The sequence below is a fragment of the Plecotus auritus genome (assembly GCF_963455305.1).
Source record: "Plecotus auritus genome assembly, chromosome: 5".
In the NCBI taxonomy this organism is placed as follows: Eukaryota; Metazoa; Chordata; class Mammalia; order Chiroptera; family Vespertilionidae; genus Plecotus; species Plecotus auritus.
Genome location: NC_137776.1, coordinates 39,158,853 through 39,173,590, shown reverse-complemented (window position 1 = coordinate 39,173,590; position 14,738 = coordinate 39,158,853). Strand labels below are relative to the sequence as shown.

At 40.0% G+C, this 14,738-nt stretch overlaps 1 protein-coding gene across 2 annotated transcripts in view; it reads left to right on the top strand.

Moving 5' to 3' along the window:
* Nucleotides 1–8,475: 8,475 nt before the first annotated feature.
* The window catches only part of NUP35 (nucleoporin 35), a 30,455-nt gene continuing 24,192 nt past the window's right edge, over nt 8,476–14,738 (top strand). The window contains exons 1-4 of one of the 2 annotated variants that reach the window (XM_080667731.1): nt 8,517–8,625; nt 10,574–10,649; nt 11,878–12,048; nt 14,374–14,501. In XM_080667731.1, coding sequence (XP_080523857.1) covers nt 11,889–12,048; nt 14,374–14,501 — 288 coding nt within the window. In that variant the 5' untranslated portion in view covers nt 8,517–8,625; nt 10,574–10,649; nt 11,878–11,888. Of the gene's footprint in view, nt 8,626–10,573; nt 10,650–11,877; nt 12,049–14,373; nt 14,502–14,738 lie in introns of both variants that reach the window. The other variant, XM_080667730.1, reaches the window with a different exon arrangement.

The window sequence follows — 14,738 nt, the reverse complement described above, 5'->3', positions numbered from 1 at the left end:
AATAAAAAAAATATATATATATATATTAAAAACAACAACAACCAATACCGTAAATCTTCCAAAAGAGGCAACCAAAATATGAAGGTTTACACAATATTTACATAGTGGTTACAGTATTCACAAAATTTTTATGTCCTTTTGTACCCACTTTTTATTTTGATTTTTAAAATTTAATTATATACCCTGCATTTATTTATAAGTTTTTGTGTGTATTTTTTTCTCTTACATTATTGTGAGCTTATGGTTCTTTAATTAGGTGATCTAGTTAGTCTCTTGCATTGTGTGTTTTTCATCTTGGGTCCCTAGCATTCTATTTTTTGGGTCCTAGGCATAATTTTTTTATCTTCTTGGATCTGTGGAAAAACATTTTGTACTGAAAATTTGTTTTTTAGTTGTCATTTGTTCAATGATCTGTTTTCTAGTTCAGTATCCTACTAGATAACATATTTTAAGGAAACAAGGGTTATGGTTTTATAAGAAATTATAAATATATTGTTAGAAAGCCTAAAATTATTTACAATTTTACCTCTTGCCAGAGGCTTTGAATTTTTTTTTTTTTTAATAAAGTCTCCATATTGGCAAGGCTGACCTCCACATTATAAATTTGCTTAGAGATATTCTTTGACTTATTCAAAATAAAATGTACTTAAAATTAATATAATTATTAAATGTTTTATTTAATAGCTTTCAAGCAACCTTTCATGGCTTAGAAAATATCATAGCCATTAAGATCTTAAGAAAGTCAGCTCTTCTTTAATACATATTCTAGAGAGCTAGCATACTCCCATATGTAAGTTGGAAAGTGCTCATTGAGCACAGCTGTGCATTTGAGAAAGTAGGCCTTCCTGTGCTGCCAAGAGCAAACAGACGTGATAAATGCAAATTATGTTTCCAGATTGCTTATAGCTTGATAAGATGCTATCACATGCAAAACTATGAACTTTGCTTCTGCTGAGAAGCAGTATAAATGTAATCAACCTACAGTGAGTTGTCTGAAGCCAACCAAGGCAGACAGAATCCTCTTAAATATGAGACTGGTGTTGTTTCTGTAGTCCAGGCGTCCTCAAACTACGGCCCGGGGGCCACATGCGGCTCGCTGTGGACATTTATCCGGCCCGCCGGGTGCCGCTGTCTGTCCTGCTTAGCAGCCGACTCGTCCCGGGCCCGCAGTGCGCATAGGAATTTGTTCATAGTTTTTTTAAAACTATAGTCCGGCCCTCCAATGGTCTGAGGGACAGTGAACTGGCCCCCTGTTTAAAAAGTTTGAGGACCCCTGCTAGTCGGTATTGCTGAGGGTTTGTAGGGTGACCCTTTTCCATTCACATAAAAGCATTTATTTAAACACATTTTCTTTTGCTAGGTGCTGTTTAGTTTTCAGCCATTAAATGTTGTAACATGAAGCCTGAATAGAACTTGTTCCTAACGGGTAGTGTATTACTTATATCTGTATTTTGTGTGCTTAGCTGTTGCCTGTAGTGATCTGGTTATGGTGCAAGCTCACATCTTCTGTATCATCTACAGAAGTGCTTTGAGCATCTGTTTTATTTTATCTTAAACAAGTGGCCTGGTGCACGAAAATTCGTGCACTGGGGCGGGGGGGTCCTTCAACCCGGCCTTCCCCCTCTCACAGTCCAGGAGCCCTCACAGGATGTCCTACTGGGGAGTGGGCCTAAGCCGCAGTCTGGCCTCCCTCTGCGGGAGGCAACCGGCCGATCAGGTATATAGAAATGCTACTTTCTGGAGGCAGCATGGACTCCTTCCTTATTACTTTCCTCTGTGGTTGGAGAATAGGGCACTAAAAGGTGGAGACAGAACTGTGGCAGGGCCTGGGGCTTTTGTAGGCAGCAGAAAGAGAGGGCTGGGGAAAGTCTAGACACGGTTTCCTTCAATTGTCCTCCCTTCCTCCGGGCCCCTCCCTCTGTTTTTTCCTTGTCGTGGTGGACACTCGGGCCTCAGACCAACAGGAGCCCCGCGACTGTGGGGTTCATCCCCCTCACTTAGCTGAACGTACAGCCGCCTCACATTCCAAGCGGGGCTGTTTTCAAGTGGCTAAAGCACTGGGCATTCACGCCTCCCAGCCTTTCCCTTATCGGTTTCCTCCTTGGGTCTGTTGCAAGCCTCACCGAGACACCGAAGCAGCTCTGTCCTGGTAGTTCTGCACCGGCCCCTGCCCGGCCCCCGCCAGGCACTCTTCCTCGAGATCTCCAGGGGTCCACAGTCTGTCTCCGGGAGGTCGCCCAGAGCCGTTCCCCCGGGCAGGTGGGGCAGGGGACTAGCTTGGAGAGCTGGAGGAAGAAGGCAGAGTAAGGGTTGGTATGAACCAGCGCCTGCTCAGCCAGACTTCCTAAGCTCCCCACCAGGCCCAGGCTGGGCCCCTTCCCTGCGCCGGGGGGATCCCGACTGAGGTCCCCTCCCTGCACCCAGCACCCTCCTCCCTGTTCCACGACCGGGGGCAGGAGCAGCTCGCATGCGCTGGACCCTGCCAGCCTGGCAGGTGGTGGCGCAGGCAGTGCGGCCTAGGGCGCTGGGTGGCCACGAGCCTCCTCCCCCTCCCTGAAGCACGGGGCAGGGTCACAGCAGCTTGCGGGCCCCCAGGCGTCATGCATGGAGACACCACTCGTTGCTGAGCCACCGTCAGGCCGGGACCTGTGGGGGCTGGGGTGAGCTCGGGCTCCCGCTGGCCCCACTGAAGCCAGACTCGGCTTGGCCGGCTGTCCTGGCCATCCGAGGGCTATGCGTGCCCCGCAGGCCTCGTCACCCTCGTGAATCGCCACAGCCCGGCCATCCCGACCCAGGAAGTGGCCATCCCGATCACCAGGGCTTACTCCCCGGTGCAGTCGGGCCTGCCCAGCAAGCACGCAGGCAGGAGCTGGACCACCGAGGGGAGGGAGGAGGGATGTGTGGGCCAGGGCAGAAGCGGGGAATTTGGCGGTGTAAACACAGCCCCCCCATGCCACGCCAGCCCCTCGCGCCATATTCCAGGACCCCCAGGTGCCCCTGCCCCGCACCGCACTCTCAGGCCTGGGGTGGGGGTGAGGGTCCCGGGACTGCGGCCTGGAGGTGGCCCTCGCTGGCTTGGAGTCACAGTGGTTGGTCAGGGAGGGATGTGGGGTGCTATGAGGCAGCCTCCTGCAAGTCCCCGCCTCTCTCTTTCTGAGAGGTCAGCAGTTCAGCCCGCTGGGCCTGCTGCATGTGCAGCCTGGCGTTCAGTCCAACCTTTGGTCGTTTTGGATGTTATGGACACTGGCTCTTTATATATATAGATGATAGTAGTTTGCTGTATCTAAAATAGATCAATAAATGTAACTCACTCTTTTAAATTAGGGGTACTATGTAAGGCAATGATGGGAAATATGTAAATAGTATGTTTATTGTGTTTCCCATGGATATGTCACTGTCACACCTGATTATTTATAAAAAGGAATGTTATCATTATAATTCTTTATCTCATGTATTATAAATTTAAAAATGTATACCAAATATAGGTCTGTTTTGAAGGAAAGGGAATATTTTTTCCTTTCTTTATTGATTAAGGTATTATATGTGTCCTTATCCCCCCATTGCCCCCGCCCCTGCTCATGCTCTCACCCCCCTGTTGTCTGTGTCCATTGGTTAAGCTTATATGCATGCATACAAGTCCTTTGGTTGATCTCTCTCCCTTCCCCCACCCGCCCCTACCTTTCCTCTGAAGTTTGAGCATCTTATCGATGCTTCTCTGTCTCTGGATCAGTTTATGTTGTTCATTATATTCCACAATGAGCAAGATCATGTGATATTTATCTTTCTCTGACTGACTTATTTCGCTTAGCATAATGCTCTCCAGGACCCATCTATGCTGTTGCAAATGGTAGGAGTTCCTTCCTTTTTATAGCAGTGTAGTATTTCATTGTGTAGATGTACCACAGTTTTTTAATCCACTCATCTGCTGATGGGCACTTAGGCTGTTTCCAAATCTTAGCTATTGTAAATTGTGCTGCTATGAACATAGGGGTGCATATATCCTTTCTGATTGGTGTTTCTAGTTTCTTGGGATATAGGGAATAATATTTTAAGGAGTTTTTACCTCTACTTTAAAATAGAATTTTATACCATTTTTTAAAGGAAAGAGGAAATGAAAGTATCATTTGTTTTTAAACATTGGAAAGAAATAATAGAGCCTTCCTAGCAACTTGAGAAAGATGAGCAGAAAAATGGTACTGGGATATATGATAAAATTCTATTTATTTGAGGTTAATGTTTTTTAAATGTTTTGCTAACTTTGTGCTTTAATATAAGTTTGTGATATCATATAGTTTGAACTGAAAAACCAATAAATATTTAAAATTTTGGATAACTGGAGAAATCTTTTTAAGTTCCTTTGGACAAAATTTAGACCATTATATTAACTTAAAGATTTCAGAGGATATGGAGCATAGTATTTGAAAATTGTTATTGCAGCCTGGCCAGTGTGGCTCAGCAGTTGAACATCCTCCCATGAACCAGGAGGTCATGGTTCGATTCCAATCAGGGCACATGCCTGGGTTGCCGGCTCTGTCCCCAGTAGAGGGGCGTGTAGGAGGCAGCCAATCAGTGATTCTTTCTCATTGATGTTTCTATCTCTCTCCTTCTCCCTTCCTCTCTCTGGAAGCAACATATTTTAAAAAGTTTATTTTTCTGCCCAAAGCATCCTGAACATATTTAGTCACCCTGTAGTTATTTAAGAATTTAAACCAGAAGATTCTAAAGTTTTATGTTCTTGCAATACATACAATGGCATTTGCAGTTAACAAATTTATGGTTGTTTCCATTGATATACTTTAAAAATATCGTAAACTTTTCTATTTCAAGTGAAGCTTGACTTGTAGCTATATTTATAATGTACCCTTTACTGTTTCCAGGTATTGAAATACTTTAATAAAATAATAAATTGTATTATTTTCCCTTAATACTGTTATTTCTTTGACGTTATTTGTTTTAAAAGATTTAGCACTTATTTGTTGTCAAATTCTGGGTTCAAAAATCTGTTGACAGGACACAAAATTATACATTTTGCAATATAAATGTTTAAATTCTATAAAGATTTATTTGCTCTGGCCACTTTAAGAAATGAAAAGCTAAAGTAAAATATTATAATTGGCATTACAGTGGGTAAATTGGCATTGAAAATACAATAGAACATCCTAGTATTTTAAGTCAGGAGAAGATGCTGAATTAGTCTCAAGTTAAACTACTTGAAAATTCTAACCATGATATCATTGAGATTAGTCAGACATCATCCAGCACTCACCTCCCACATACACACATCATTACTTCTCTGACCTACTCATTGCCCACTGCTTTCTCCCTCACTCTCCCTGTTTTAAGCAAACTGGCCTCTTGGCTGTGCATGCCTTGAAAATGCATAATCAAGGTTCCACTTCATTATCTGCTGTTCCCTCTACCTGGGACACTTTCCCCCAGAAACATCAAGTGTTACCTTCTTAGTAAAGCCTTCCCTGTCACCTTGTTTAAAATTGCTCCCATCTCTAAATTTTTATCCAGCTTTCTTGTTTTACATATGGCATAGCCCTAATTATCACAATTCTATATACTTATTTTATTGTTTTCCTCATCGAAACTTGGACTCCCATGAGGGCAGATATTTTTACTGTGTTGTTTATCTATACCAGGTGTATCCTATAGTAGGCATTCAAAAAATTGCTTATTAGAAGGATGAAGGAAAAAAATTGTTGCATTCCTCCCCAGGTTATATAAGTTTTGATGTTACTTTTTCACTTTCAACAGGTAATAAGAACCGTTTAACTGAGTGAAAGATAATAGGTGAATCAGCAGCTAAACTGATGCTGCTTTTGGTATTTGGCAGCCCCCTTTCTGCCAGTTGTTTACTGTAATGAAATGATTAGGAAAAAACATGTTTCCAAATGTAATGTTTATTTTAATTTATAAAGACATAGCTTTGGTCATTATTTATAGAGATCAGATAATGTAAATTACAATTAGTGGATTTGTATATTTTGTACATTCCTACCCTCCTGCCTCAGTCTGTTTGGGCTGTTATAATAGAACTAGAGGCCTGGTGCATGAAATTCATGCACAGAAGGGATGGGTCCCTCAGCCCGGCCTGCACCCTCTCCAATCTGGGACCCTTCGGGGGATGTCCAACTGCCGGACATCCCTCTCACAATCCGGGACCGCTGGCTCCTAACCGCTTGCCTGCCTGCCTGCCTGATCGCCCCTAACCTCTCTGCCTGCCTGCCTGACCGCCCCTAACTGCCTCTGCCTGCCGGCCTGATCACCCCAACTTGCCCCCCTGCTGGCTTGATCACCCCTAATTTGCCCCCCTGCTGGCCTGATTGACCTTAACTTGCTTCCCTGCCGGCCTGATGGCCTCTAACCGCCTCTGCCTCGGTCCCAGCCTAAGCCGCAGTCTGGCCTCCTTCTGCAGGAGGCAACCTGGTGGATCAGGGGAAGGCACCGCCCCCATTATCCCGCTGCTGCTGCCACTGCTGGCCTGAGCCTTGGCCCTTGCAGCTGCTGCGGCTTTGTCCAGAAGGATGTCCGGAAGGTCGCCCAGAAGATGTCCACCCTAATTAGCATATTACCCTTTTATTAGTATAGATACCACAGACTGGGTGACTTATAAACAACAGAAATTTATTTCTCAGAGTCTGGAGGCTGGGAAGTCCAAGATCAAGGCGCCAGCAGATCTGGTGTCTGGCGAAAGCCTGTTTCCTGGTTCACATATGGTAGTCTTGTTGTTGTGTCCTCACATGGCCGAGGAGGTGCCCTGCCCAGGGGGAATCGAACCCACAACCTTTTTGGTGCATGAGACAACACTCCAAGCAACTGAACCTTTTTAACAGGTACATAATGTTCTTTTGCTTGGCTAGATAAAAATTTATATAGAAATTCCTTCATTGGTGAACCTTTCCTGAGACCTTAATTCTAAAGGGGCTGAATGATAGTCCTCAAAGATATTCCCACACTAATTTCTGGATCCTTTATGAATGTTTTCTTACACAGCAAAGGCTCGTTTACAGATGTGATTATTGGCTTAATCACCACCACTAGTCATTGGAATGGTAAGATTATCCTGGATTGTCTGAGTAGGCTCTAAATGTAATTACTAATAATGTCCTTATAAGAGGGAGGCAGAGGAAGATTTTTACTACAGAAGAAGGCCATGTGATGACAGAAATAGAAGCAGTGTCAGAGACATAGATGTTACTCAGCTGGCTTTGAAGGGGGAAGACAGAGCCTCTAAGAGCCAGGAAATATGGTTAGCCTCCAGAAATTGGAAAAGGCAAGAAAACATTCTCTCCTGGAGCCACCAGAAGAAACCAGTTTTGCTGACACCTTGAAATTAGCCCCATAAAAGTCATTTCAGATTTCTGGCACCCAGAATTGTAAAAGATAAATCTGTGTTGGTTTAAGCTGCCAACTTTGAAGTAATTCAGTATGACCTCATCTGAACTTGATTACCTCTGCCAAGACCCTATTTCCAAATAAGGTCACATTCACAGGTACTGAAGGTTAGGACTTGAACATATCTTTTTGGGGACACAGTTCAACCCATACACCTGTAAAAAAAGAGAGTCAATTCATTTAAGTAGTCCTAAATTTTGATCTTTGGGAACTTTCCATTTATTGCTGGGCTTGTTATTGGCTCACTCAAATTACAAAATTCTTGCTGGATTTGGGATTTCAGGAAATCCCAGAGGAAACAGTGAGGGAGGATGGGTGGGTTATTTTGAGGATAATGAGTTTGGTATGAACCAGAGAACATCCCACAATATATACATGTAGCACATCACTTTTATAAAGTTAGTAAGTGAGCAAAACTAAGCAATTTATTTTTGTGCACACATATATAGAATATGTGTGTGTGATATTTTAATACGCTCTAAAGAAAAGCAGAAAGTTGGGGCGGGGAGGTTAGGAGGACAGTCGGGATCCTAATGGGAGGATTCCGCGGTATGGTGGGTGCACGGTGTTTGTTTACTGTTAGCTTCCATTATTTACTATCTTTTGCATTATTTACTATATTTTGTATGTAAGAAAACAGCAAGCACCAATTATGCTCTATTGTAAAATTGTGTCTATATAACACATTTTTTTAAATGGCATAGCGACGATATCAAATATGCGCTGAGAATGAGCTTCAAGCACTAAGCCCAGAAAACAGCATTGGGAAGGGCACCAACAGCTTCTCCAAGCCAACTTTCGCAGGTGTTACTTGGAAAAGCTGACAGATGACAGAGTAGTGAGTAAACTCACGCTAGTGAAGAAACCGCGAATAAGGACTTGTGCGTCTATGAAACTCAAACACCCATAACATCAGGAGACTCACGGCGTGAGCAAAAGCATTCCGAGCACCGTAGTTCCCACGCAGGTTCTCACCTTCCCAGTGAGATCATGGGAGATGCCGAGTCTGCGCAGAGACCTTTGCCCCATTCCAAAATGACCGCTCCGGCGCCCAGAGCTTAAGGGTGGCGCATATCCGGAAGTTACGTCACTCGGTAAGGTAGCGCGCCTCTACCCGCGGGAGACTTTCCGCCATTTTTGAAAATCAGGAGGGTCCGGAGCTAAGTGTAGCTGCCGCCGCGATGGCAGCCTTTGCCCTGGAACCCCAGGCAACCACGTTGGGTAAGTGAAAAACTGCCCTTCCTCGCTGGCACTGCGATCCACGCCGTAGGCCTCGAAGCGGGCAGAACTGAAAGGCTGGAGTCATCAGGTCTCGTCTGCTAGTTTCAGTCTCGAAGGGGGAGCCCTCGGACCGCCCATTTTGTGCCCCCTTAATGGCAGCCCGCCAGGCATGCAAGTACCTGAGACACCTTCCCCCCCCCCCCCCCCCCCCCGCGTCCTAGACAGGATCCGGGGATTGTCAGTAGGAAGGGACCTACCTGCCTACACGTGGGTGGGGGTGGGCGGTGCCCCGGAGTGTGGTTGCCAAGCACCGCTCTTTGGTCGCCTGGTCTTGTACCTGCTTGATTTCATCCCTCTCCTGGCCATTTGCCGAAGGAATCTGTTTTATTAAAGGACGTTTGAATCGTGCGACGTTAATAAACCAGATGATGGCATCCACCGAAATGTTGACCTTAATAAAGGAAGCCCGGAGTTCGCACCTTACTCCCAGCCTTAATCTTGGGAAAGGGGCCAAGTGTTGTAGGTCTTTTCCTCAAGTCAATCAAGTAATGAATTTTTAAAAATTCATTCCCATTGCTGAAATATGTCGTTAAAAAAATCTAAAAAACAGGATGTCGACTTCCTTTTTGTCTGCTGAGTTTTGGGACTTGTGAGACCTGTGGACATTTTAAAAATAAACCGTTTACTATAGAGACATATTCGAAAATTGGGTTACAAACTTTCTGAGTTTGGAAAGAGAGCAAGCGTGTTATGTATCTGTAGAATGAGTTTTTGTGGGGGTGTTTTGTTTGTTTTTTGTTGTTTTAGATTGGAATGGTATATAATGTTTTGCATGTTAATTGCAAAATAAGTTTCTTTTTAGAATAGAGTAACGTGAACTGTTTTAGTATTAGTCATAAAAAACTAAATGTATAATGTCAGTGCAAATACGTACTCTGCTACATGTAAATTAATGTACAGATATTGGCCTAGGTATTTGTGTTTTGCATTATGTTAGAGATCAGAAAACTGTTCATTTCTAGTTCTACAGTTTTCTACTCAAAAAAATTTGGAGTGCATCTATCTTGGGGTTACAAATGTGAATAAACCAAACCCTTTCCTGTTTATTGTCTAATCAGAGATTTGACATTATCTGATAATAAATGTTCAAGTCCACATACTGCAGATATTCTAGGTAAGGAATAAGCATTTTCCCAGAACCTAATGGTATATTAAAAGTAAGCGTTACGCCCTAGCTGGTTTGCCTCAGTGGATAGAGCGTCAGCCTGCGGACTGAAGGGTCCCGGGTTCAATTCTGGTCAAGGGCACATGCCCTGGTTGTGGGCTCCATCCCCAGTGTGGGGCGTGCAGCCGGAGGCAGCCGATCAGTGATTCTCTCTCATCATTGATGTTTCTATCTCTCTCTCCCTCTCTGAAATCAATAAAAATGTATTTAAAAAAATAAGCGTTACTTCAACCGGCAGTGCTACTGAATAAGACTACAGTACTTATTTTAGCAATACAGACTGTGAAATGGAAGCTAGCTCTCTCTTTAAGTGAAATCTAGCCTGAGGGGTGGTTAGTGACAGTCTGATAGAGTACTTTTTGCCCTTACTCTAGTGCTTTCTACTGTATCACCATATATATCCAAATAATACCAGAACTTTTTTTGACTTGTTACAATTGCTATATATTTTTTCTTTTGTTAAATATATTTTTTTCTTTTGTTAAAGAAGGTAGATGGCGCTACCTAAAACTTTTATTACTGAATATCTGTTCAGAAAATGCTTTTGGTTTGACTTTAGTGTTTTCTCTTTGGAAATATGTAATTGTATCAGAGTAACATAGTAACTAGCATTTGAAAATAATTACAATGTAATTATAGTTCTTTCTGCAGTATTTGCTTTTACTTTTCCCTGAATTACTTTGCCTTTTTCCTCTTTTATGCACCTGCATTGCTAATATCTAGGTCTATTAAGAGGAAGCATAAACGTGACAGCATTTGGATAGCAAGAAACACATTTTTGAGGCTGTTTAGAAGTTAAGTAATAGTTAATAAAGATCATATAAATAACATAAAAACGTTTGCTATTTCTAAGTGCCATGAATCACATTTAGGCTTGTCACATAGTTGAAAATTAAATTTTTATAGTAGAAATTGCATATTCTACATTTATACATTTGTCACTCAGTTTTGGCTATTATAAAATACTGTTATAATAATAACTACTATTTGCTGAACATTTGCTTTATATTCAGTACTGGGTCAAGTGCTTTACTTGCTATAATTCTAATCAAAACTCTGTGAGTGGGTGATACGATTATGCCCCTTTTGCTGAGACACTTGAACGCAGATCTCTGACTCCAGAGCCCATGTTTTTCTTACTGTGTTATTTTGCTTTGAAATTCGAGTAAGTGAATAATAAAACCTAACCTGTAAATTGTGAAAACTAATTTCGAAATGATGATTGTGAAGTATCTGTTCTCTTTTTAAATTGGATTTATATCAGGGATACTTATTGATTATTCATAATTTTAACATAAATTATTTTTTAAAATCCAAAAAATTCCTTTCCAAATATCTTAAATATGTTTCTTAATTGGAATGCTAATCATCACTATTATTTCATATGTGCTCTAATGTATACATGATTATACTTTTATTACAAAAAATATTTACAGTTTTTGTGTGTAAGGAAGAAAAAAATGGGACATATGGTAAGCTAAACATTGTGTTTGATTTGTGTAAGTAACTTGTGTACCTTGTCCTTGTTTTGGTTGTTGCATAGTAGTTGACCCAGAAATAGGAAGTTTTCCTGTATGTATTAGGGATTTTTAAAAATATATATTTTAAACTAAAATTCTTTTTTTTTTTTTTTCTAAATCCAGAAGTTCTGGGCCATTCTCTCTCTCTCTCTCTCTCTCTCTCTCTCTCTCTCTCTCTCTTTCAGCTGGCCCACTCCTTATTTGGAATGTGCCTTCAATAAACATTTTGCTTTAAAAAAACTAAACTCTTAAATTTAAAAATAAGTTGATTCTTAAACCTGTGAAATGTTAATGAAAACAGTTGTCAAAAATTAATATTGTTAATACAAAATACTCTTAGAGTTTTCTCTAAGAATAATTTTATTGGTTTTTAAAACAATAAATTCAATTATGGTTTTTATAGTAATTAACAATATTGATTAAATTTTCAAACTTATGCTAGATTCTTGTATCTTTTTGTTAGCTATTATAACATTAAAGTCCTTATTTTATTTCTGATTCATTTAGGATCTGAACCAATGATGCTGGGTTCACCTACGTCTCCAAAACCAGGGGTTAATGCCCAGTTCTTACCTGGATTTTTAATGGGGGATTTGCCAGCACCAGTGACTCCACAACCTCGATCATTTAGTGGCCCTTCAGTAGGAGTAATGGAAATGAGATCACCTTTAATTGCAGGTAGGTAAATTGCCTAAATTAGTTTCATAGTAATGTCAGCATATATACTAGAATTTTAAAAAGCGTAATGGTGCAGCATTCACTTTTGTCAACCCATTTATTAATTTAAAGCATTAAGTAATAGCTCTACTTTTAATATAGGATTCTAAGAATAGAGGTGTAAGCAATATAAACTACAGTAGCCCCTACCCTTATCCTCAGGGGTTAAGTTCCAAGACCCCAGTGGATGCCTGAAACCACAGATAGTATCAAACCCTATATATACTATGTTTTTTTCCTATGCATACATACCTATGATAAAGTTTATAAATTAGGTAAAGAGATTAACAATAACACAATAAAATAGAACAATTCTAATAATATGCTGCATGTGGTTCTCTCTCTCAAAATATCTTATTAACTGCGTACAGCTGGGATACATTGGACAAAGGGATGGTCCACATTTCAGTCTGGATAGTGTGAGATTTTATCATGTTACTCAGGACGCAATTTAAAACTTACGAATTGCTTATTTTTAGAATTTTTCATTTAATATTTCCAGACTGCAGGTAACTAAAAGTGCAGGTATCAAAATCTCAGTTAGGGAGGGACCACTGTATTATAATTCTAAGAACCACCGATTAAAAAACATTTTATCCAATCTAAGATGCCATTGATTGTAAAACTCACCATTATTTTACGTAGCACTAAGAAAAAAAAACAAATATGGTAAAATGCCAAGATAATTTTTTTTATCAATCATCCCTTTTTCAGATATGGTAAAGTATTTGTGTGGGTAGGAGGGGATATGGTTGTTTAACTTCAGCTGAATTCAACTTAATTCATCTTAAATATAATAATAGCAAATATTCAGTCAAACCAAGTGTAATTTGAAAATTGGTAAATATGAATTCTACTTCTAGTTAGAGTTATTTAAGGTTCTCATTTATAGTATGTTTAATGAAAGGATTTACTTCACAAACTGGGGAAGCTTTTTACACAGGCTATGTAAATCGTCAGCACAAAATGTTACTGCCTAAGTACCAGTTATATCGTTTACAGGATGCCTTTAACAAAGAAATACATTAAAAGATAACTGAAGTTTAATAATTGAATTCCAAATGTGAGCTAATATTCTTTTAGTAGATATTTAAAGATAAACTCTTCTTACTTGAATTGTCTTTAAGGTATTATTTTGTTTAAAGTGGTTATATATATATATGTAAAAGAGCAGAGGGAATTATAAATTATATTTGAAGTGATTAACTTAAAAACATTCTGGACAGATTTTGGGTTTTTTTTGGTATATATTTTTCAGATGTGTTAATATTGTAGCTACCATATATTGAGTACTTATGAGCTAGGACGTATGCTAAGTAGTTTGCTATTTTTTTTCTTTTACCAAACTTGAGGGATAGGTAGTATCTCAGTTTTTCAAGAGGAAACTGAGGCTAAATGCAGTAGAGAAATTGCTGAAACTCACATGTTACTAAGTGACAGAGCAGGAGGTTAAAGTCCAGGTCAGTCCTGTTCTGTAGTCTGTACTCTAAACAGCTTATGCTGTACTGCCTAGGCTCAGTCTTACAGAGGAAATGGGCTGCTTCACTGTGCCATTGCTGATTCTCTGACTTACAAAGACACTTTTATGTCTCTAAAAATCGGTTCTTCTTTAAATATCTTTATTATGTACTTAAATCTCTTTTTACTAGAGAAACATGAATGGGATCTGTTTAATTTTGACAAATTCCACATTATGGGATAATATTTAATCAAGTCTATACAGACTGGAGTTAATACCTACTTTCAAATGAAAAATAGGATCAAGTTTTGTATTGAAATGCTAAATAAGAATTTTCTAGGGAAAGCAAAAGTTACATGTATTTACTAAAAACTAAAATTTCTATTTACTTATTCTGGAACCTTTTATTCAAAGTGCATTCTGTGGATCACCAGCATTGGCATCAGTAGGAGCTTATTAGAAATTCATAATCTCAGGCTCCACCTCACAAGTTCTGAATCAGAATCTGATTTTAACAAGATCTCCTGGTGACTTTCATGTGTATTAAAGTTTGAGAAGCACTAGGAGACAAGAATTTAAGTCAGTACTTTAAAAATATTTTTTTAAAATCTCATTTCTTAGCAAGCTGCCCCTGAGCAATTTCTGCAAAGCAACTCCCTCTCAGTTTCCTCAGTTGTTAAATAGCAATCATTATTAAGTCACAGGATTGTGGTCAGGAGAATTAAATTAAATAGTAATGGCAGTATGATTATTTTTTTAAAAAATCTTTAAGAAAGATGGAAGGCTTCTTTGTTTTCTCACCTGACTATATTTTTTGTACATTGTAGGTGGGTCACCACCACAACCAGTTGTACCAGCTCATAAAGATAAAAGTGGAGCTCCACCAGTTAGAAGTATATATGATGACATTTCTAGCCCAGGACTTGGATCAACACCTTTAACCTCAAGAAGACAGGTAATACACATACCCTCACGCATATCCACAATTGATAACTTCATGTTTTTAGGTGGCTCTACCATGAGGGTCAGTAATTTGAAATTTTCTGAGTCTGTTGTAGTGTAACTTTGTTGCACAGAATAAGCATTAAGGACATTTATCATAGAATCTACTTAAATTGTGTTTATCATGAAATGCACTTATAAATGTAATAGAACTCCAGATTATTTTTTCATGTAGGTAATTCTGTGGTTT